Raw genomic sequence first — 25,000 nt, forward strand, 5'->3', positions numbered from 1 at the left:
GGGTGGGACACGCTTATGAAAGGGGTGGGGATGCTCTTCGTCTCGCTGGGGGGGGTGTAAATTTCCGATTTTGGTCTCACTTAGGGTGTTCTTGGGAAAACGCCATCATATGTACCCCTTATGGTAGCCGTGAAGGTCTCGTTTAGGGTTTCACGCGAAGAAATATAAAGGGGTCAAAAAACTCCTGGGCAAAGCCCAGATTGGTCTCTTTAGGGGTTTAATTCAAATTTCCGACTAGCGTACCCACCCCTTCATATGCGACTTCCCCTCCGCCGGGGGGGTTCAACTCCGACCGGACCAACACTCGGAGTCTTAAAAATAACTGAGGAGAAAGTGCTGCCTATGTAATTTCATCTGCAAATGGTTAGACTTTTAAGTCTCCTCGAATAAAGACTATAAAACATAGGCCCCGTCTGAAAACCCTTGTTCATAAACTCTGCGGGACGTTCGAGGTCCCACACACTATGCGGAAAGAGTAGGGCATGGAATTCCCGGTGTTGTGGCCTGTCCTGTGCGGTAGGTCATGGTTGGGAGGGTAAATTCTCGAAAATATTAGCTACATGATGAGCACCGGTGGCTTAGTTGGTGGTGCATCAGGCTGCCATGCAGGAGGTCGCTGGTTCGAACCCTGGCCGGATCAACACTCAGGATCTTAAAATAACTGAGGAGAAAGTGCTACCTTTGTAATTTCACCTGCAAATGGTTAGACTTTCAAGTCTTCTCGGATAAGGACTATAAACCGTAGCCCCCGTCTCACAAATAACTTCTATATTCATAAGTTCCCTGTGTGACGTTAAAGAACCCACACACTATTCGATAAGAGTAGGGGATGTAGTCCCCGGTGTTGTGGCTGTCCTGTTCTCTCTCTCTCCAGCAGAAGTGGCCTGCTTGGCAGGTATGTCTCTAAAAAGGCTTACGTTGTATGAGGCCACCTAAGCAGAAACAGCCATAAGTCAAATAGGGACTTTGCCGAGTGCTGGAACATGTAGATGTAGATGTGAACTACATATACATCTTTCAGCACCTGGCAAAATCTTTTTGAGTTATGACTGTTTTTGCCCACCTCACCAGGCAGGCCACATTGTGCTGCATGGAGAGAAGACAACAGACCACAAGACCGTCAACTCTGTGCCCTGGTATATGTTAATTCCTTCTTACAAGCTATTGATTGAAGGCCTTCATAGTGCTGTAGGTCTCAGAATTTTCAGATTTCCGTTGAATGCCTGTAAGCGTTGTACAATTCTTTGGCCATTACAAAAATATAGCTTATGTCCGCAAATTTAACTTCTCTAAAATATTATAAAGTGAACTGCCTCATACAGCATGCCATAAATACTAGGGCATGCAATGACATAAAAAGATCCCAAATTTTCAGCCCTGTATTTTGTCTTCTTTTCCCACGTTTTGTTATTTTTTACTGGCAAGTTCGGCACAGTCATTTTGTCGGGGCCGAATTTTCGTGAAATGACCGAACGCGCGCTGTTACGTATGAGCGAAAATCCTGACGGTTTCTAACAGGGTTTAATCAATGTTCTGCCTTTGCATACATTTAAAGTTTTTGTTTCAAAACCTTCAGACAAGGATGTTTCTTTTTGGTTTATATTCAAGGTATTTTGACAGAGATGTCCAGTGCATCAGGGATTTCTTTCTTCGACGTTTCTCATACGAAAGTGAGCTCTATCCAAAATTTGCTGATATAAAGTAAGTGACAAACATGATCCAAGAGAGTAAGTTTATGATTTCTCTGAGATATCTCGCGGGCTATAAGTCTAATTTAGCGGGCCGTATCCAGCAGTGTAACCCGCTAGATTGAATTGCAGTGGTTTCGCTCGATAGCCTATTCGCCCAAACTGAAGACCAGTACGGACACACAATGAACCGGTAGATATTTCACGAATTCTTATCGTGGTATTTTAAATTCAGAGTAGGAATACGCTGGTCTATATAAGTATATAGATTTATAAAGTTTAAATTTCGTTTGGTCTTAGTTCAGTCATATATTACGTATCGGGCGAAACGACCTGCTCCCGCTTGCTCTCAAACCTTTGGGTCATCGCAGTTACGAATATTACTGAAACAGTAACCAAGGGGAAGTAGTCCAATTTCAGGCTGGAACTGGATTTGAATTGTTCTGGAACAGTACTCTTCCAAGTGAGCTATCGCAACCTCGTCTTTTCACCGCTGAGTGCATGACGGGCGCTCTCGGCGGTGAAAAACCCTGGGAACGAGGTTGAAGCCAACTGAGAGCTTAGCCGACCAATTGTCGTAGTTGGTTGAGCATCGGACCAACACTCGGGGACTTTTCGACAACCTGAGCGGAAGTCATCTTCAGAGTCACGTGATTTGTGTAACTTCAGTAGATACTATAAGAACTCCGGTTGTTTTTTTAAAAATGAGTTCGACTATTTTATCGTTTATTTTCATCCATCAGGCGTCTGCATAACTTGGATGTTGAAGTGGCAGCCAGCGGTTTCACTCGGGACATGTCTGAGTCATTTGACGAGGTGTGTATTAAATCATAATTTCATCTTGTTTGCGATAGTTTGAGATAATTAGGTTGAATTGATTTATTATCAATTGTGCAAATGTTTTCATGGGGCCCCTTTGCTCTGTGGAAAATGGCACCGCGGCCGTTGATGCGCGACCTTTAGAAAGGCGAAGTTGGTCTTAGTCTCCTTTCCCATTGTTTTGACGGTCAATTAAAACAGCCATAAAGGTAATAAAGGTAACCCATAATTTTGCAACAGTATTGAGTATTTGCCTGGTATCTGGCCGCAGATCGAATCTGTGTTTTGACCTAGGCAAAACCTCATCTAATGTACCAGAAAGACTTGCTATTACCTAGGTTTTCACAGGCGCGGTCAGGTTTTGACTAGACATTTGTTTGCTTTGGTTTCAGCTCTGTTTACATGCATAGTGGCAGTTAAAATGACGTGAAATTAATAGAATTGCGGGTACACGAAGACTTGATTTTAAAGTCAATAAAAACATCGAATAATGTGATTATATTGACATTCTTTTATTCTCTCAGTTCTCCACTTATTCTTGCGCTCATGGTCAACGCGGTCGCTTCGAAAAATACAAACAACAGACCTGCGTATTTGTGGTGATCGAGCGCATTGACGAAACGAGAGGTATTATTGGTAGAGTCGATACATTTCCAGAAAATGAAACTGTAGCTCTGATTGGCTCAATCCGAGAAAGGAATGTGGTTCCGATGTGAGCAGTCATTCTTTTCGGGGGAGCGTTGCGTGACATCCCGAAAGACGGCTGCGAAGGAGACTAAGGTGGTCTCGATTCCTGGTGTTATCATTTTGCAATTCTTTATAGCACTAATGAGAATTAATTGATGAAAGTTAATTTCAGTGTTTAGATAGCCTAGAGGACCGTTTCTCAAAAGCCTCGAAAATCATAACTTGAAATGTTTTTTTTTTAAACTGGATTTGAAAGTGTTTTATGTCCCCCCAGGACACTTCGTTCCATCTTATTCTCTTTTTCAGGCTTCTGCTGACCTGAAAGCTTGCAGTGACAGAGATTCTGATGACGCTGGCGAAACCGCGCATGCCCAGGAGCTGGAAGAAAAAGGCGAAGATGATGACGACAACGAAGGTAGATGAAACTGATGGAGCGATCCGTGTTCATAATCAAAGTTCTAAACAAGGGGGTTTAAAACAAATCTTAAAACTTTAAAACTAGATTTTCGACCGCCTTCTGCGGTCTTCTTCAGAGGAATGTACTCTGCAAGTCACTGAATGCAAATATATAGCAAAAGACGCCACTGATGGGTGCTCCTAAGGGAGGAAACCAGTGATGCGTAAACCCTTTTGATGTTTTGTGGCAGATAATTGTGAGGAAGAATGCAGTCCAGACGAAAGCTTCGCAGATGATCAACAAAATACAGATGACGACTCTCGGTTAAACATGGGCGACATGGAAATACAAGAAAAGAGCGAAGACTGTGAACTAGAGAAGCTGAGTAATCAAAATAAAATGCATAGACCCTATCGCGATGCCAAAAGTCACGTGACCGAGAGGTGCTTAGACGATGACGTCAGAAGTATATCAAGTTATTCGACAACGTCAAGTATTGACTCTAGAGAAATCAGAAGTAGAGTGAAGAAGAGTTTGGACAAGAAACAACGAGACATGCGCAGACGAAAGCGAGGCGAAGCGTCCGCCGTAACTCGGTCAAGGCGGGAAAACAGGGAAACCGTCAAGCATGGCGCGCAATCATGGAATGACGATTGGTGAGTGGAGTGCCAAGTTCGCTAAGATTCGAACAAAATGTAGCGGATTACTAAGATTACGAGAAATCGCAGCAATTCACGTGGTCGTCTCCAGGGTCCCGTTTCTCGAAAGTCCCGAACCTTTACGGGCCATTTTTGGGTGGCACAATTCCCTTTGTATCTCAAGAACGAAGAGGATTTAAGTTGTCAAACTTCACAGTTATTTTTCTTTCTCTCACCTTGAAAACAGGTTAAAAGATCGGTTTTCCAAAACAAGCGGTTGGCAGTTTCACAAATGGCTTTTCGGGACTTTCGAGAAACGGGCCCCAGGGGCGAGAGATGCTTACGAGCGAGCTCACCGTGACAATTTGGGATTTGACTGGTTTTACTTTTAACCAATCAAACTGCGTAACAAGGCTATCCCAACATCCCTTTCAACACTATAATATTATTGCAAATTAGAACAGTTCGCTTTTCTAGTTTTATTAAATATCAAACTGACAAACCGGAGTTGTGAACTATTTACATTGTTTGTTTACTCAAATAAATAGCCTCGTCAGACAATCCGTATCCCAACAAGATCCTCTGTAGAAAATATATCGGCAAAACTTAGTAAAGTGGGATCGTCCCTTTGAGGGTAGTCCTGAAGAGGTGATATTGACTGAGCGGAAGGTGTCCTCTGAGGATGACTTCCGCATAGGTTTGAAACATCAGTCAATGTCATCACCAACAGGCCTTCTCAAGACTATTCTCACCCGGACGATTTCACCTCTTCAAGTTTTGATATGACTCTTGGGTTCAAAATATATTAGGTAATAAATTTGAAACTCTGGTTTTCCCTTTTGATAATAATTAAACCGTCACCGTTTCTGCCAGATGGTCTTACGAAGTAGGATGCTCGTGTCAAATTTTGGTTTATTGTTTGTGAAAGAGATATTTTGGAAAAGGACCGTGAATTTTGCCACTTTTAAAATAAATCTCGTTCAGGGGAAAAATTTTCTATCAGTGAAACCTTTGAGCATGTTTAGAAGTCGAGAGGCCGCTGGTCACTGGTAATGAGTCGACATGATGCCTTTCCTTTCCGACACCCAATCAGGTGCTATTATGAAATATCCTCGATCGCGTGCATTGGTGTTGGTGAAGAATGCATTGTCGTGGATGTAGTCGTAATCATCCTGTGTTGGATTGTGGGAAGGGTCCATCCGGGGCTTCAGCAAATGACTGAGGGTCGCATCGCCAAGTCCATGAGAACCGCCATACCTGAAGTGAGGGTTATTATACGAGAAAACTTCAGTTTGGAAATTTCAATTTGGGGGTGCAGGGATGGCGCATTGGTGAGAGCACTCGCCTCCCACCAATATGGCGCAGGTTCGATTCCTCGACTCAGCGTCATATGTGGGTTGAGTTTGTTGGTTCTCTACTCTGCACCGAGTGGTTTTTTCCGGCTACTTCAGTTTTATACCCTCTCCTCAAAAACCAAAATTTGATTTGATTTGTGTTAACTTGTTAATTTCAATTTACAGTGTCCCCGATTAGTGCTCTACGGCGCTAGAAGATTAGACACTTAAATAAAATAAATTTCCTTTCCTTTCCTTTCCTTTCCTTTCCACTGCAAAATGTTGTGAATATCGAATACAGCAGGAAATGATTACGACGGCACTGCCCTTAATTCTATTTGAAAACTTGATGTCTTAGCAGAAGTCGAGTCTATCAATCGCTTCAAAACAGATTGTGTGTCGAGTTTCTCGCTTCATACACAGTGGCGGTGCCTCCCTGGGTGGGCGGGTTATTGAGAGATGAAGATAAAATTAATTTGGTGTAATTTTCTCGTTACAACCTTACCTATTGAGGTGTTCCAGCAACCGTTTTACCCTGAGATAATCGCAGAACTCACACTTCCCTTCCGTGTGATTAAGGTGGTGATAGTGCTGATGTCGGGCATGCTCTGTATGCTCCACCACTTGATTCTCCGTCTCGGCCTCTTGTTTTTCTTCATCCCTATGAAAATCAAAAATTCCCGGGGTGGTTTAGCAAATCGAGTAAACATGACCAAACGGGTTATCGTGTTTTCCGGTATTTGGGGAATACCAAGAGTGAAGAACATAAGAGTGTTGATCTTTCACTTTGCGGCCTTGCCCCAGCACAGTCACAAGTGAATTTACTTTGCGCGCGAAACAAACAAAGGGCCGCCAATTTTAACCAATCAGAAGAAGCCATGTCACCACGCCTGACTGTTTCTGCCATGTTTTTTTCAGGGACATAACAACTGATTTTCGCAGGAACAGGTCTTCTAAAGATAGACTCATTTGTGACTGTACCGGGGAGCCCCCACCCATGCCATAACAACACACTTATTCACTGTTGGGAATACTCTACCCAATCACCTTTTGTGTTACTGTATAAAATAAATTCATCTTAGAGATACATGTACCGCCATTGTTCAGGATATCTCGCACTTACTGCGCACGCTATGGCGTACTGGTCATCGTCAAGCAAAACTCCTATCTTAATTCGATGACATTAAGACTTCCTTTTCTCTTTCCAAATATAAATCAACCAAGCCTCTCCCTGAATTGAAGGATTATTCTTAATTGTCACTTTCTTCCAAGTGAAGTATTATCGTTCATTTTTATAAAAGCCGAACCCCAACGTCTGGACTCGCAGGACTCGAACCTAGGAACGTGTGATTAATAACCCCTTCACTTAACCACTAAACTACCACATCACTAACTGCGAGGATGTCATTTTTTTTTTAATGTCAATAATTTCTTCTTCCAAAAGTACCGCTGTAAACGTGTATTATCTCCCGGTAAGAAGCAAGCTTACACAGTGAAAAATGTCGGTTACAAATGCAAACTTCTAGAGAAAGCTAACCATTTTAAAATCAAGCTTCAATGATTTTATATATATACTAATTAGCTTTGGTAAATAATCGGCACATTTTCTAGTCAGTTGATTATTAGTGGTTAAGTGGATAAAAACAGTTCCTTCTGGGTTCAAATCCTGTCCAGGGGCTGCTTTTACTTTTTTTCTTTTTATTTGCTACCACAAGTCCTGGGACAGAGTGATCTAAATGGAGGATAATACTTCATTTAAGGCAAACTGACAATGAAAGATAATCCTTCATTGGAGGAAGAGATCGTATTGTTTAAACTGGACTGTGCAGCTGTGACCCTCCTGGGGCATCGTAACGGGTGGAAAGATCCTGGAGCCCAGTGACAGTAAAGTAACAGTAACGGTAACAAGGTTCGATAGCCTAATGGGAAGACAACCTCGTTCCCAGGGTCTCTCTTCTCTGCCTCCATTGTCTTTTCTCAACGACAATGGAGGCAGAGAAGAGAGACCCTGGGAACGAGGTTGATGCGAAGAGCCCTCTTCTGCACAGATTCAATAATATTACCAAGGTATTCCGTCAAGGCCGCCCATTATTATAATAAGGGGAAATTGTATTTTTAGATATTTTTACGTTCTCGTAGCCATGGTCATCGTCCTTGCTTTACCTCCCTACTTTCTCACCTCATTGATCCAACAGATTTAGGGCGTGGCGGTAACCGAGGCCGATCCGTTACTCGTTGTGAGCAAGCGCTCTTGGCTCGTCGTTGAAAATACAGTTGTCTAGAGAATTGTGGCTTCCCTAAATTCTTCTCTTCGGGTTTTGGTGCTGCGGGCCTCCCTGGTAAAGGATTTGAAGTTGCCTTTGACAAAGTATCCATGAAATTGTAAACCACTGCCTTCTCTGAAACAAAAAAATCAAATCCCAAGTGATTTATTCCCATTCCGCGTGCAACTGTAGTAGTAGTACCCTAATACTTTAATCGGTCACTAAATCACTAAAAGGCTGTTTTTGGTCACCAATTTAAATAGTGCTGAAAAACAGTGGATAAGTCTTTACACTTACTTTATGATGAGTACCTGTACAATTGGAAGCGTTACAAATTTAAAAGAGTGGGGTTTCGAAAATAAAAAAAACTGATTTCCAATAAAACGACCGGGTCCATATGTCTAGTAACCTTATAAGTATAAAGAATTAATGCGAAAACACATTTTGCTTCAGAGGTTTTCCGGTGAAACCCCAATAAAGTTGGGCAAACACTTTTCTTTTTGCAAAAAGATGTTCCACTTTGTGAGAGGCCTTCAGATCGAAAGGAGAACGCCAAGACACGCGCTGCGTGTGCCACATTTAAATTTCCATGTGCAACTTACAAAAGAAATATTAATTTGCACACTCTTCAATGCGAAGTATTGAACTTACCATACTCATTTGAAGATCTCAGCCAGTTATTAACACCGGGTAAAACAGGGGACCTTTTCGTCTGTAAACAAAAACATCTCCAGCTGATTAAAAACTTTTCGGTTGTCAGCGCGCATTATTAAACAAACGTATTGGTTTCGCGTAACTTCTTAGATTCCGCTTGTGTTAACCCATTTCCACTTATCTGCACTACCAAGCAAACACCTTTGTCTCTGGCGAACATCTTTTTTTTCCTCTGTAAAGCGTCCAAAGGTCGTTTAATACTTCGGCGCGGAGACCGTTCTGGGGTCGGATAAATGGCATCCGACATTGCACACGATAACTGCAGTGTTATTCACAACATTGCAGTTAACTGTTTCCCAAAACACTGGGTACTTCTCAGTTCGATCTTTTCACGAAAGGCTTTCTCCCCACACCCCAGAACAAATTGGAAGCGCCATATTTTCGCTTGGTTAAGTAACAATTATTCCACAAGGGCACGCTGGATATGAGGTGGTAAATCTTATGTCCAATTCTCTGCTCTCTCAGATCCCATAATACCCCTTGTTTACCCCCCCCCCCCCCACCCCCTTTCAAAGAAGAAAATTGCATAGGCATTGTTTCCGATTTCCCTAGGGACATCTTTATGTCCAAGGAGAAACTGCAAACAAGAGGTATTATGGGATTCGAGAAAGAAGTGAATAAGCGCGAATGGACTAACTGTTTTGTTAAATTTTCATTAAATTCTGAACTGTCTTACTCACAGAAGGACAGGATGTTGTCTCAGTTTTTACAAAATGACCGAAACAATCAGTTTCTATTTGAGGTCATTATGGTATATGGGCTGATAATCGAGACTGAGTGAGCCAATCAGAAAGCTAGAAACGCAATATCCGAGATTGAAAATTTAATAATAACACATAAAGGAACAATTTGTTTTTAAATCGTAAAGGATGACACAATTGATATTAAAGTGACTATCCCTATAATCGTATGGGTAGGACTAAATTATTGATGACATGTAAAAGGCCTAGCGGCCACTATCATTTGAATGCTGGGCTCCTGATGCTGGCTATATAAGGGGTTTGCAACCGGCCTTCTGAGACAAACTTATCGAAGGCGAAGGTTACGAACAAAGGAAACTAATATGCCCCCGGATCACTGAATTCTTATTTAAGTGAGAAACTACAAAAATTGCTTCCTGAATCATTGAAGTGGAACCAGCTATCTTTTAGAAGAAGAGAGGAAAAAGCAATGATGATCTTTAAGTCCCTTGACGGGTTGGTCCCCCGTGTACTTGCGTGAACTATTCAGTGAGCGAGGCGCAGACTATGACTTGCGCGATTCTTTCCGTACATTAAACTTACCCAAGATGCCCACCAACTATTTGAAACGTAGCTTTAGCTATAGCGCTGCCTTACTGTGAAACTCTCTACCTGGAAGTATTAGGGCGATCAGATCAATTGGTCATCAGTATTGGCGGCTTGGATCATTCGATTCTCACTCGGCAATCTCGTAAATCAGTTTTTAAGCTATTTTAATTATTTATACCAAATGATTGTTAATTAAAATACTATTGTTATTACTGAAGTTCAAATAAAGAAATACTACTACTACAACTCTGAGTGGTGGTGTCTTGGTTGAGTCATCCAACATGAATGCGGTCATGACGTAAATAGCAAACCACTAAAATGATGAGTTCAATGTCAGGTTCGTAACGAGGTATATGGGATCAGGGATGAAAGGACTGAAAAGGTGCGGGATCCGGGATCACAGCCCTGGGATCTTGAATTACAACGCGTGGGATCGGGATCAGCAGTATTCTTCATGGGATCAGGGACCAAATGTTGCGGGTTCAGGGATCAAAATTGTCATCATTTTTGGGATCAGTGATCAAAATTTTGAGTAAAAATATGGGATTATTTACGAGAAATAGACCTCGGTACGACCCTGAAATGTCAGAGACGAAACACACTCATGTCAGGCTGGCCGTGAAAATGTTCATTGAAGTCAATAAGTTGCATTTTCAAGGTCTTAAAATTACCTCATTTCTTTCCAGTCTGTTGTGAAGTGGAACCTTTTGACCCGCCAGACCAAAGAGGCGATCTACGAAGAGTAGACAATAACTGAATTTAAGAAACGACTTCGGGACGCCGCCAAACCGTCAATGCGGTAATATGAGCTGCGTGTATTTTAGTATATTTCTCTGCCGTATTCCGCAAACAACAACAAAAAATATTCAAATTAAGGTTTTAACGATAGCCTGAACACACAACGGTGAATCTTTCATTTATTACCTCTTCTGCAATAACTTTTCGTCACAGGATGCGTCGCTCATATTGTATCAAAGGCTTTTGTCACTCCAATCGGAAACTAGCCTCTCTATCATTAAAATTATGCCAAAAGAAGCAATAAGAATTTTCCATAATAGATACAAAAAATTTCTGTTGACTGTTTTTTTTAAGAAATATCTCGAGATGTAAGCCGGAAACAGCTTAAACAAGCCACAAGGGTCTTCTACCCAACCGCGCAATTGAAATTACGCTCCGCTTCCGCAATTTCGCGGCTCTCTTTTCTAACTCAAATCAGGACAGTGGGTTGATATTGGATCGTCAGTGTTCCTTGCCGTTCACTGCGTCTGCATTCGATGAGGAATGATAAGTGAGATGGAGGACTATGGATGACAAACTAACGAATAACTTGCCTCTATTTCGCTTTGTACTCGTTGCTTCTCCTTGCCAGGCTTCTTGCACAAGTTCCTTTGTTGGCTGAATAAACTTTTCTAACAGGGTCTTCTCTGAAACGGTGGCTGCAAAAACCACAATCTTTAGTATAAGCGCTGGGTAAGCTATAAGTAATAAACTTGCCCTCCGACTCAGTCAAACATTAGCTCTGAGAACAAATCGGCTCGTTTCTTTAGCATCGTAATTTTTAAAAAAAGTTGGACGTTTCGTTTTTATTCCGACTGAACTCACTTTTTGAACAAGCTGCCTTTAGGCTCTAAATTATTGTCTCTTTCTTTAGGCTTTTTTTAGCTTTATTTTTATGATGGCTTTCTCACTTAACTTTTAAGTTTCGCTTATTTTGAAGATAATAGCATGTGTCTCGTTAACTACAAAATTAATTCGCTTGTTCTTTTAACACAAAGCCTCCTTGTTCGACTTAACATTACTTTATAAAGAAACTAAAATCTTCATGCAAATTCCGTGGTCGCACAGAATAAAAGCATAGACTACAGACCAAGAGGTCAAAGCTTACTAAGTTATCATGTTATAAACTTCACCTTGTAAAACGTCATTCGAAAATTGGCAAATAAAATAATTTGCATTTGGACTCAAAAATAATTCGGAGAAGCCACAAAAGGATTGAACACCAATTAGTATAGTTTGTATCCACTATTAAATTGCGTTACTCTTGTTTGCAAATTTTTGTCAACTTTTAGAATTGGTACACGATTCAAGTTCTTTTTCAATACCTCCGGTATGTGGTCAATCACACAAATTCCAATATTTTCAAGTTTTTTCGCATGACTGAAATAGAACTGTTGCCATTTTGCCAAGGCAGTTTCCTGGTGACATCGTAAGGTTTGGATTTGGCATACAACACCGTACACAGCCTGTTAACCGCATCTTATACCGCATTTGAATGGTTTGCAGTTCGTGACCGAGAAAACGACAGACCCTCGACAAGGTCGCGTGCGTTTTGACATTAAATAAATGTATCAATGGTACCGAAGAGCACTATTTTAGTCTTTATTCACCTGAAGATCGTGAGTTATCTGGTGTATTCGTATCCACGTTTACGCAGCCGCGTTTCTTGTCCACGTTGATGGTCGACAAGGCCCTCTCGAAATCTTCTTTCAAATCCAAATAATCGCTGGTTTGTAACGCTCGCATAGTCTTCCTGTCAGGCTTCTGAAAACGAAATAGAGAGAAATACGTCCTTTTATTTGCTTTCCCAGCTAACTATCTTGACTATCTCTTAAACAAACTGTGCGGATCCGCCAGGTGGGTGACAAATTAGGGAAATTATTTGACTTAAAATGGTTTGTGTTGCAGCGTCAAGAATCACGTTGAATCTAAAATTGTGCAGTAACTCCGTGTGCGTTTCAAAGCTCCCACTTAGTGTGCTTCCAGTATGTCTTGACCACAAAAAAGTGTCTCCAAACCTTTGGAACCGGTGGATGATGTCGGCTTCCATGGTATCGATGAGCTTTTTGAAGATGAATTTGAAAGCCGGGTCGCTTGCTTGAGAAGTCAGTTGTATAAATTGACTTTCCCATGGTGTGTTTTTCTGGGACGAGATTCGGAGGTAACTGCACCCACTGAGGCATTTTAGAGGGAAGGTGAAGAAAACTTGCGCCCCGGCGGCTGATTTTCACTCAAGAATAATTTCTGAGCAATATTCGCGATCTCAAAGGGGGTAAAGTCGTAAACTAAAGCAGTCGCCATGGTGAAATCGGCAGCCCGTCTCTAATTGGTTGCCGAAACGATGCCTGGCGGTCATCAGCTGTCTAAGTAACAATGATTGTACAAGAATTGCCAAGTTTTGTCAATGTCAGGAATCCATGGTTATCCAGTTGAAACCTAGCCTGCGTGGCTGGCGGAATATTTTATCGCAGGATTATTAAACACTCGCGAGTAAGATGATTTTGTGACGCGACTGGCATGGGGACAACTAAGCAACCATCGGTTTAAATAAGCCAACAATAAAATATCCCGCCATCTTACCAGCCTGATGCAAACCAACTTTACGGAAGATTTGTTTTGCGTATAATGATCATTGAGACTTATTTCGACGTAGTATTTATTTCACACGCGTTCTGATTTCATATTTGTTTCCTATATCAACTTAAAATGTCAAGTGATAACGCCTTTCTTGTTCAAGAAAGGAGAGAGAACGTAGACTCTTTATGGTCCTTTATTTTTCCGTGAGATCAGCAGACCTCTCAACCTCAAAACACCGAAAATCTGGAGACTGATGTCAAAAAATCTGGAGATGGAGATTAATCGACCGGCAGACACAACCAAGTAAACACAGGTTCTTAATAAGAGAAAGTGTTTTTTTGCTGCTTATATTTTTTTAAAAACATGTGTGGACCTTAACAACACAGGAATAAACTTTATCTTCACAGCTTCAATACTCACAGCTTAAGTCCAGCCAGTGTGTGAGCACTGAGCTGATCTCATTGCTCAGGCTCCAGTTGTTCGAAGGATGGATAGCACTATCCACTGGATAAATTAATATCCACTGGATAACTCAATTGCTTTTGCTAGTGTTTATCCGGTGGATAGCGTTATCCACCTTTTGAAAAACCGAGGCCAGCATTATATGCAGTAGCTGCCTTTTAAGAACTATCCAATAGTTCATCAGGTTCGTCAGCAATTTCCACCACTTTGAAAACGTGATCAAAATGCGAGAGACTGGTTATGATGACCTAATTTCAAACAGATGTTCTATATATGATCATGGACAGCAGTCTGTCATGGACTGTAGACGGATGAAGAATTGAACAGCTTCGTTTGTTAAGTTTAACTATAAATTTGCACAGAATTGACGCAGGAAACTCACCTAAGCAAGCCAAAAATGAAATGCTACAAAAAAATTTATTCTTTCAGCTTGCGCCTCTATTTATCGTGAGATTTGTCTGTCTCGTCGTGAGACCGTGAGATTAAAGTCTCACGACAAAATCGTGAGACTTGAGAGGTCTGGATCACTGAGATCGTCGAAATCGAGCCCGTCTTACCGTTAATGGCGGCCATCTTGATTTTCAAATGTACCGAGTCAACGGGCGTCGGGGATTATATATCTCTATATCTCTGAAGGGAGGGGGGTAGACTCTTACTCCCTCTTACCCCGCCCTGAAAATGGGCCTGGACAGGCCTATTTTCAGGGCGGGGTAAGAGGGAGTCCCGGAACAGGACTAGGAAAGTCGCGGGGAGGAACGACAGCCGGAAAGTATAAACCGTATCAGGGGTTCCTGGGAAGAAAAGACACCGCGGGACTCTCCCCTGGAAAGACTACTAAGAGATTAGGCTTTGAGTGAAAAACGTGTCCCATTGAATTCAAGTCCGTTCGCCGCCCAGTGATTGCGATTTTACGCGCCAAAATTAAAAATATGGCCATGAATAGCCTGGAACTGGTGAGACCTTTCAAAAGTTGTAAATGGAACACACAGACCATCGGAAAGTTTCCAACGGGAACACAGGACTCCCTTTTCAGACGTCCCGCTTCTCCCGGAAATTTCTAGTGGAACGGACCAAATAGCCGTGTTCCATTTACAAAACAACCCGATTTTTTCTGTCTTTGGCCACAGATTTCCGGGGCGTGAGTGGGAGCGTCCCCAAAAAGTTACAAGTGTTTTCCTGAAATCAGTTCAGGATCGTTGACTACCTTCAGGGATGAATTAAAACCTCGCACAAAGAGTAAGTTTGTTGGGGGGAAAAAAGATCAGAGGGTTGTAGTCGACATAGTTTGGCACTCAAAGAAAGTACATATGGCTCACGATAGGAAATTTGATCGGATCAACGAACCGTGTCATTTCTTCCCTCGGGCTTCCTTATTTCCCGGAATCCACTAACTTTCCTATGCGCAAGCGTAGTCAAACTTCCGTATACTATCAAAACACTCCGAAAGAAGCATGCTTCTTAGAATTCTGTCTGTAAGGTTTTTGCGCACTTTTCAATCTATTTACTAGTAGAGGAGCCATGGAGCAACTAGAAAGAGATATTTTGAAGAGAAACCGGATGTATTTGTCCGAACACATTGGAAAAACGAAGATAACTGAAGTTACCAATTTCCTACAGTCGCGTGACGTTTTGAAAGAAGGCGACAAAGAATTGATTTTGGTAGAAAAAAATACTACTTCCAAAGTCTTTGAACTCTTAGATATGCTTGAACGAAGTGGGCCAAACGCATTTGACACGTTCGTACAAGCTCTTAATAGTTCTGGCTGTGGATTCGTTGCAAGACGTCTTCAATCGGAATTAGCAGGTACGAAATCGACACTTTGATTCATGGGTATTTGAGTGTCTCATTTTCAGAAATGTCTTTTCCTTGTTCACAGCTCCTTCTTCGAGTTCCATAAACTCTGAAGGCGAGATTTGTTTTATTTAAAAATCGTTGTTTGCCTGCAACGCAATATAGATCCCAGGTTGTTTACAAATAGGATTCAGCGTGCGTGTATGTGTAGTTTACGTAAACTCATTCACCGATCAAAAATCAATAAATAGTCGGAGCCCTTCAAACTTTTTTTTTGACAAACTCTGCTCAAACTTTCATAATTTATTTATATTGCTGTTTCTATTGCAGGCGAATCTTCTGAAATAGATCCTGAACAAATAGCAACTTGTCTTGGTCTCTCCGAAGAGAACCCAAAAATCATCGGAAGAGGGGAAGATTGCGAGAAAATCACCCAAACGTTGACTTCAGTTGCCCGTATGTTATTAATCGTTGGCCCTCCAGGATTTGGAAAGACAGCGGTGGCCATAGCTGTAGGCCACATGATGAAAGGTCAAGGGAAAGACATAGTGTACATTTCCCTTAGAACTGTGACATCTGTGGAAGCTGCAGCCAAGAAAATGCTCGAGGTAGTTGGCATTCCCCTTGCAAGGGCCCCTATCTTGCAAGTGCAGCAATACCTAGCATCACTGTTGAAACAAACAGTTCTAATTCTCGATAATGCAGAAGACCTGCAAAAGGAAGATGGCGCCTTGTTTAATACTTTTTTGGATGCGATCAGCAAAGAGGCAACAAATGTTCTAACTCTTGTGACAAGCAGAATTCTGTTGTCAAAATTGGATTATCACAGCACACCAGTGGAATATCCACTGAAGCCACTGACTGAGGAACAGTCAGTTCTCTTCCTTAAGAATAAAGGTATTCCAGATCAACAGGCCACCCGCTTTTCGTGGCACAAGGTCTGTGGTGGTGTACCCCTACTGCTCAAAATAACAGCATCCTTTCTGCTGAAATCCAAGACAATCGATCCAGTAGAGCTTCACAGAAGTCTGCATGAATGCAAGGATGAATTTCTCAGGGGAAAGAATCCTGAAATCCAAGAGCTACATAGGCGTCTTGAAGTTTTTTACGACTATTTGCCTTCAGATGTCAAGGAAGGCCCTCTCATATTTGGCTACATTTCCAACAGTCTTCAAAAAAGGTGAAGCAAAGGAAGTCTTATTCAAAGAGATGAAGCCTCTTGATTTTGATTTCATCTTGAATGCCCTTGAATCCCATTCACTTGTTGAGCCAGAGGAGGTTGATGGCTGTTTGCAGTACAGTTTACATCCCCTGGTGCAAGCTTTCTGTGTTGCAACACGAGGGAGCCTGTGTGGTAATGAGTACAATATGGCAATAAACCTGTTTTCACAGCATTATCTCAAACTTCTGGAACAGCTGAATGATGTCTTCATCTCCACAGATTGCAAACCTGCAATAGACGAATACCAGTTGAACAAAACAAACATTTGCCATGCACTCACTGCCTCAAAAGATGGCTATTTGAAACATTTTGGTCTCCACATTTCAACAAAGACTGTCGGTTTCCTTGCAAAATGCATGAACATTAATGAATTCATGTCTGTTTATGGCAAACTGCTAAGTGGTGTCGAAAGTCTTTCAGATAAAACACTTTACAGCGAGTGTCAGTTGTCCATTGGATTCAAACAACTTTGTTTTTATGGTTACAAGGATGCACATTGTACAGATGCAAAAACTAACCTTCAAGAGGCACATGATCTGCAAAAATCTCTGGGAATTTATGATGAGTGCCGTGGTCATTGCGAGTGCAAACTTGGCCTTTGCACTTTTGTAGCTGGCGATAAGAAGAAAGGCATCTCACTCCTTGCACAAGGAATTGTTCGGCGGAAAACATTAGCACAGAGCAAAGATGCAGGCAAAAATGAACAGATGCTTGTGGGGGGTGGATTTTCTGACCTTGCAAGTAAGTACAACTGGTATGGACTTTTACATTTCCAATGACCCTTTTGTTAGAGTAAATCCATAATAAGCACCTATTTCCAACAATTCAGCTTTGATTTGTTTTAAAAGAAAATGGGGGACTTCTTAAGGCAGTCACTAAGCAAAGTGCCGAATTACCAAAGGAAATGATAACAAAATATTATTGCCCTCTTGAATCACTCGTTTGCAAAAAATCACTACTACCTCATAAAATCAACTTAAATGCATTGATCATGGGCACACAGAAAGTTCCTTGTTGACTGGAAAAATGTCGGCCTTATCATTAATTAACCCTTTCCCACCTTAATGGCCACCTGTAGGTTTTACTCGGTCCAACGCTGGACCATTTGAACTATTTGACTTCCCAATGGGGAGCCCTTAGGGGCAAAAGGGTTTAAAGAGTAAAGAAAAGAAAATAGAATATTATGGTATTGTTTGGATTTCATATTTATATATACATTCTACCTGACATTTGTTAAATTTTTGCAGTGGCCATGTATGACAGTCAGAAATACAAGGCAGCTGTCAACATTTGGCAAAACATGTGTCTCGTCAGGTACCGCAGATTGCTCGGAACACACCCATTCACCGCCTCAGTACTGGATTACTTGGGGAATGCTTACCTGAAACTCAGTTGTCCCCAGGAAGCAGTGGTATGCAAGAAGGAGAGTCTTCAGATGAGATGCTCCTTGTTAGGTAAAAAGAAAGTGACTAATTTTTTTCTCACATCATGGCACCAAACTGGTCCATAGGGTTTTTGTTGCTCCTGGGGATCATGCAAGTAATTTTGTTAGAGTGAGTTTCAATTGAGTGTCGTAAAACCAAAACCAACGTAATTACTTTGGCCAATTAAAAAGCACAGAGACAATCCAGTAAACCAATCAAAACTCAAAGCAATTCCATGTAGCCGGCACAAAGCACGGGAAAATGTGCACGCCCGAGCCACAATTCATTTTGGTTTCACTTCTGATTGGTTGAAAAAATGGCACGAGAACTTTGAACGAATCACTGAGTGAAGTAATGCAAAACCAAAGCAATTTGCTAATTACTTTCGACACTCAATTAAAAACCGCTCTATGGGAGTCAGGGTGGCTTAGTGGTTATCTATCGGGCCTCCCATCGCTGCGAGCCGGGGTTCAATTCTGGCCTCGGCCAGCATGTGGGCTGAGTTTCAGTCGATCTCAACCTGACTCGAGGGTTTTTCTCCGGGTACTCCGGTTTTCCTCCCTCCTCATCAAAATCGACTCACAGCTAATTGACATCTAGCTGTGGTGCTGTGCTCCGACATCAAACATGGACTGTATAGCGGCAGCCGGGGCGCCTTTGTATGCTTTCAGCCCGATGTCGTGAGCCGCGCCCTTCGCAATTCAGTCCTCGACTGCAAGTAAGGGTGATTAGCACTAGCAATATTTATTTATTTATTTATTTATTTATCCATGCCCAATTTTGGTATCCAACACAGAGAGTAACTGTAAGCCCAAGTATTTGCCCCCTATTTCAATTTTTTTTGTTACAGTGTTAGTGTCCATACAGTAGGGGTTGGGTGTGTGTGTGTGTGTGTGTGTGTGGGGGGGGGGGGGGGGGGTTGGGTGATGAAACAAAAACTTTCTAGACCACCCTTACATCTCCAGCTCAATTACATCGTAATGTTTTATAAAAACTATATAATAAGTTCTATGAGATGGAATCTGGTGAATCTTCTGTACTAATTGGCAAAGTCAAAAAGGTTTCCAAGTTGCCGCCTAATAGACGACCAAGAATATTTTAGGCAGGCAATGGTAGCTTGTACTTTGGCATACAACCTTTTTCTTTCGGCCATTAACTGCCCTTGCTCCCAAGTCAAGCCCTTTAAAAATTGACATAGTGGTTGGGGAGTCTTGATCCAAGTTATGTTTGCCACATATTTCAAGGAGAGGGTTGTTAATTCGTTATTTCCCCGATCCCATGTTGCAATTCGCTTTTTTCATCAATCCTATAATACAGTTCATTTAGGGGGGTTATTTACTTTAAAACAATGGATATCCGGTTCATTGAAGCCATGATACAGTCCCAAGAGTATTTAACTTATATTGTTTTATGTAAAGAACCCCTCCCCCCCCCCCCCCACCCCCCATCCTCAAAACGTATTGCATTGTGAAATGGTGAAAATAGTCAATACGTTTTTGGGAGTCTTAACATAAAAAAATACAAGTTTTTTGCTCTTGGGAGTGTATCATGCTTTAGGCAGCGTTTTTCACATCGACACGTCGTCATGACTGTGAAGCCGCGCCAAAATCGATGCGGCTTGGAACTGTTTATACGGAATCGTTTTCGCCTGAAAATCAAAGTCGTGATGGTATAAGCGAACTCTGAACTACGTGCTAAATTCACTATTTTGGATTGAACAGTGTAAATTTCGCACCAAAATAGTGACCTGTATTCAAATCGATGCGGTTTCGTTGTTTACACGACAGATGAAACCGCATCGTTTTGAAAACGCTCCACTTTTGGCAGCGGTTTCAAATCGACACTGTTTCGGCAACAGTCTCGATGGGTGTCGTGTAAACTGAAGGTGTAACCGCATCGAAAACGATGCGGTTACAAATGAAACCGCGTTCGTGTATTAAAAGGGGCCTCAGTTAACTGGATATCCATTGTTTTAATGCGAATAAACCCCCAAAATGAACTGCGTTATGGCATACATAGTTCACGCAGATGGGCTGGTTATCAAAGTCTTGAAACTTCAAAAGCGAGAACAGTGACATCGCACTTCATGTTAACTTGACCGTGACCAACCGTGACGTGCTTAATGTTTTGTCCTCGGTTGACAACTGAGTTCTGCATAAATCAATCGAAACTTGTGATTTGCTGTCTTTTGGAAAGAGGGTGTGGTTTGTTCATGGTCAGGGCCAAAACAGCGAACAAAAACATGAAACAAAGAAACTTGTCGAGATTTATACCCATCTCCCGTATATTAACTATGGTTATGGGGATTGGTGAAAATAAGGAATGGAAGCAAAAATCAGGGAAGCGTTGAAGTCTTGATGGGTTCCCAATTAACATATGCATAACTTAACATAACCTTCGCTCGGTTTAAACGATCATATCAAAGGTCGTTTCACCAGTGCACAAAAAGGCATTGGCTACCGTATTTACTCGATTAAGCGCCGTATCTGGGACAAAAAAGTTAATAAGCGCCGCACCGCCGATGCGGCGCTTATTCGAGGAATTCCATATAACCAGGAAAAATACTATAAAACAATTTTAAAACAGCATCGGCAATTTATTTTCCTTAAATGTGATGTCCTTTAGTTCAAAGTGACTGTATTTCTCTGCTCGGGCGGTAAGCTCTCTTTCTAGAATTCTTGCTATGCGAAGCTCTGTTGTAATCTGAACGTTGTAAATTGTTCGACAACGGGTTTTTTTCACCGCGTGAATTTCTCTCGTAATTCTAGATTTATCAGTTTAGTATCAGTCCATTGGAAAATTAACAGATAGAAAGTGTTCCGTTGAATAAAAATATTGAAAAAGTAAATTTGTCTGGTAAAATGTTTAAATGAGCGCCGCACTTGTGGCGCGAAAAATTAAATAAGCGCCGCCGCGCTTATTCGAGTAAATACGGTAAGTATCAATTTTATATTAGTAGGGTCAGTATTGAAAACAGGGTTGCGGTAGTTTCACCTTTGCGAAAGCTATGACATTTTACCCTTCAGAGTGAACCCGCCGATGAGGTGTAATCACAAGTTTCTCACTTCTGATAAATTGAATCGGGAAGAATGGTGCTCGAGCAAAAAAAGCACTGAACAAGTTTTCCTTAGATCTCTAGTGTTTGATGTCTCGTTTGTGTAACTACAGTCGTAGATCTTTCGATTTAGGAAGTTACTCACATCTCTGATTGATTTAACTCGCCAGGTGAAGACCATTTGGACACGGCCAGAGCTTATTATGGTCTAGGCTGCGCTCTAGGAGTCCTGGGTTCTACTGAGGAAGCTTTGAGGAACTTGCGCAAGGCGTACGGAGTCCAAACCCGCTTCCATGCCTCGCGGCAAGACATTGAGAAAACGAAAAGCGAACTGGATAGTTTGCAAGAAGTAGTTCGTTTGCGAAAAGAACGAATTCCTAATCATGTTGCGACAATCGAAGAATTATAGTTATCGTACATGGTTTGAACCCAGGTGTCATATCTTAATTGTGAGTGTAGTCCTGAGAAGGACTGTTTACATGACTTTGACGTTTCGGACAACCAGAACAACCTTTTTCGCTGTCGTAACGGCAGTCATTGTCATTCTAAACAGTCTTTCTCATTACTACACTGACTCATCCGAACGTTCGTACTTCACTTAATTATGAATTGTATTCCAAATAAGTTTATAGGTGCAAATCGATCCTACCTTGTCTTCCACTGAAAGTTATAAAACACCTCAAAGGGTCCGTAACTTACAAGGAGATAAATAAGATAATTTTTAATTCGTTTTTGCTGAATGAAGAATTATATACTGGTTAGAATTATGACCTTTGAAGTATCTGACTTTTCAGAAGAGAAACAAACTTGATCAGTTAATTAACTTGATCAGTTTTAACATTTAAACTTTGGGGGCCACTCTTGGGCTGTGTGGCTTCCAACTGAATCAAAATACATAAACCTCTTGAACACGGTAGGCCGCCAAGGCATTTGTTGAGTTAATACTAACAGTTCTTGGAAGCTTATTTTACATAGTTTATTTATAAAATTATGTTGAAGTTGTGTGTACTATATTAATAGGCCATTTCCAAGTTCATGTCTGCCTTCTCTTCAAAGCGAGTCTAAGTGCGAAGTTTTTGTGATGGTAATTAGTTTTACTTTACATATGAATAAAAACTAATTTTCATAACAAAAACTTCGCACTTAAACTCGCCTTGAAGAGGAGGCAGACATGAACGCGGAAATGGCCTATTCAAAGTGACCCAGAAGACATGTAATAGTCTCAAGGTTAAAAGTTAGCAAAAAATACAAGGTTGTACTTGTAGTATTTAATCCAAATTTTTTGGGGTTAATCTGTGAAAGCATTTTTAGTAAATTATCATCAGTTGAAAAATTTGCGTAGCAAACTTTAGAGTTGTAAATTCGTTTCGGAATAAAATTGTGTTAAATTGTTCTCATATGCTGTGTATCATTAGAAAGTCTTTTATTTACCAAGTTTACGTCTTTCATGATGTAACTTTCTCCGGTATGAAATAAACTTTATAGGTAGTTTTTATGTGATGAGGTCACGTTGTCTTTCCGGTTCCAATAGATCGTTCTCACTCACACGCTTTCCATCGTCAAATAATGGTAAAATCCGAGACTCGCTCTTAGTTCTTTTGGCCGGGAGTGGGCCGCGACTGGCGTGGGGACAACTAAGCAGCCATAGGTTTAAATAACCCAGCAATAAAATATCCCGCCAGCTACCCAGGCTAGTTCAAACCATTTAACGGAAGATTTGTTTTGCGCATAGTCATGTGAGATTGTCCTTCAACGTAGTATTCATTTCTCACGCGTTCTTATTTCACATTTGTTTCCTATATCAACTTAAGTGCCCATCACCTCAAGACAATTTTCCCCTTTCTTCTTTCTCTAAAATCATCCCAAATACATGGTGTAATTTTTATAACCTTTTGAATGAAATCTCACTTTTTTGTTGGCTTTGAAAGACGGGAAAAGTGGTCTACTTTGATCAATAACCGAGTAATGAAGGGGAATGGGTTCGATACCGAGTTGACGTCACAAACTGCTTTGCGTTCAGAAAAGTGAAAACACCGAACAGAATTTATGACGTCAACCCGGAATCGAACCCATTCCCCTTCATTGCTCGGTCATTGATCAAAGTATGACCCAACCTCGTCCCAGGGCGCTTTTCCAGTATGACCACATTTCCCGGCTTTCAAAGCCAATTAAAAAAAGTAAAATTTCAATCAAAAGGTTCTAAAAACAACACCATGTCTGGGATCATTTCGGAAAATAAGTAAAGTGGAAATGTGGTTTGAGGTTATAAGTACTTTAAGCTTTAAAGAGAAAGCGCCTTCTTGTTCAAGGAGGGAGAATCAAGAATTGACGTGAGTTGCCTCTGTAGTCTCTGTACATATTAGTTCAAACGTTCAACGAGCAGAAACAAGAAATTTCTATAATTGTAAAACTTCTTATATGTAAAATTCCAGACCTTGTTCTCGCTATGAACCCTTCACACCTCTGTTCCTAATCCTAACTGTAACCACTTGTTGCGCGACACCCTCTTTCACAACCCCCTCCCCCTCCACCCCTACCAAGACAAACGGCTACGAATTTCTACCGGACTCGTCTGCGAGAAACACAACGCAACCGCTTGAGTGTGGAGATGGCTTATCAAGTATTTAGTTAGCCTGTTGCTCCAGAATAACTGGCAAACGACAGACGAAGATAACGTACAAGATGAGCAAGCAAACAAAGATGTGTTTCTCGTAATGTTTTTCTCTGTTCCGGAAAGTCGCGGAGAGGAACGACAACCCGAAAGCGAAACTACAAACCGTATCAGGCGTTCCTGGGAGGAAAAGACACTGTGGGACTCTCCCCTCCCCTAGAAAGACTACTACGACATTTGGTTGTTTACCATTTACAAAAAAATTCAGGAAATTTCGGTAAAATTTCCAACGAGTGAAAAACGTGTTCCATTTTCCATTGAACTCAAGTCCGTTCGCCGCCCGGTGATTGCAACTTTACGCGTCAAAATTAAAAATATGGCCATGAATAGCCTGGAACTGGTGAGACCTTTCAAAACTTGTAAATGGAACACACAGTTCCATCGGAAAGTTTCCAACGGGAAAACAGGACTACCTTTTCAGACGTCCCGCTTCTCCCGGAAATTTGCCACTGGAACGAACCAAAGAGCCGTGTTCCATTTACAAATCAACCGGAATTTCCGGAATTTTTGCTAAATGGTAAACAACCTATGTCTTTGGTGACAAATTTCCGGGACGTGAGTTGGAGCGTCCCCATAAAGTTGCAGATGTTTTCCTGAAATCAGTTCAGGATCGTTGACTACCTTCAGGGAGACCGTATTGATTTAATAGTGAGAATTAAAACCTCGCACACAGAGTAAGTTTGTTGGGGGACCAAAAAGATCAGAGGGACGTACTCGACATAGTTTGGCACTTAAAGAAAGTACATATGGCTCAGATTAGGAAATTTGATCAGATCAACGAATAATGACATTTCTTCCCTTGGGCTTCCTTATTTCACGGAATCGACACACTATGCATGCGCAGGCGCAGTCAAACTTCCGTATACTGTCAAAACACTCCGAAAGATGCATGCTTCCTAGAATTCTGTCTGTAAGGTTTTTCGTGCACTTTTAAATCTAGTTACTGTCAGAGAAGCCATGGAACAACTAGAGCAAAGAAAAAGAGAAGTTTTGCAGAAAAACCGGATGTATCTGTCGAAAAACATTGGAGAAACGACGATGACTGAAGTTGTCAATTTCCTTCAGTGGCGTGGCGTACTGACAGAAGACGATAAAGAATTGATTTTGGCCGAAAAAAATACCTCTTTAAAAGTCTTTGAACTCTTGGATATGCTTGAACGAAGTGGGCCAAACGCATTTGATGCTTTCGT

The 25,000-nt window shown here is 41.4% G+C and overlaps 4 protein-coding genes across 4 annotated transcripts in view; 3 read left to right on the top strand and 1 right to left on the bottom strand.

Annotated features, from left to right (window-relative positions):
- The first annotated feature begins 523 nt into the window (after positions 1-523).
- Positions 524-5,101, top strand: LOC138032675 (serine/threonine-protein kinase RIO2-like). The gene is made up of 6 exons (XM_068880384.1): positions 524-535; positions 1,072-1,136; positions 1,609-1,701; positions 2,432-2,504; positions 3,501-3,609; positions 3,842-5,101. Exons 1-6 carry the CDS (start codon positions 524-526, stop codon positions 4,249-4,251), a joined length of 762 nt encoding a protein of 253 aa, XP_068736485.1. The 3' UTR covers positions 4,252-5,101.
- Positions 4,694-12,878, bottom strand: LOC138038443 (uncharacterized). The gene is made up of 8 exons (XM_068884309.1): positions 12,626-12,878; positions 12,218-12,371; positions 11,162-11,266; positions 10,502-10,563; positions 8,479-8,539; positions 7,743-7,962; positions 6,069-6,224; positions 4,694-5,486 (listed from the first exon to the last, which is right to left on the bottom strand). The coding sequence occupies exons 1-8, from the start codon at positions 12,788-12,790 to the stop codon at positions 5,273-5,275; spliced, it is 1,137 nt and encodes a 378-aa protein (XP_068740410.1). The 5' UTR covers positions 12,791-12,878; the 3' UTR covers positions 4,694-5,272.
- Positions 12,879-15,065: 2,187 nt separating this feature from the next.
- On the top strand, positions 15,066-22,650 carry LOC138038444 (uncharacterized). Its single transcript, XM_068884310.1, has 4 exons — positions 15,066-15,450; positions 15,769-17,401; positions 17,908-18,114; positions 21,310-22,650. The coding sequence occupies exons 2-4, from the start codon at positions 16,471-16,473 to the stop codon at positions 21,546-21,548; spliced, it is 1,377 nt and encodes a 458-aa protein (XP_068740411.1). The 5' UTR covers positions 15,066-15,450; positions 15,769-16,470; the 3' UTR covers positions 21,549-22,650.
- Positions 22,651-24,436: 1,786 nt separating this feature from the next.
- Positions 24,437-25,000, top strand: part of LOC138038446 (uncharacterized) — a 9,725-nt gene continuing 9,161 nt past the window's right edge. The window contains exon 1 of the mRNA XM_068884311.1: positions 24,437-25,000. This exon is cut by the window's right edge and continues 62 nt beyond it. Within this exon, the coding sequence (XP_068740412.1) occupies positions 24,768-25,000 (233 nt within the window). The 5' untranslated portion in view covers positions 24,437-24,767.

The sequence above is a fragment of the Montipora capricornis genome, chromosome 2 (assembly GCF_036669925.1).
Source record: "Montipora capricornis isolate CH-2021 chromosome 2, ASM3666992v2, whole genome shotgun sequence".
NCBI lineage: Eukaryota > Metazoa > Cnidaria > Anthozoa > Scleractinia > Acroporidae > Montipora > Montipora capricornis.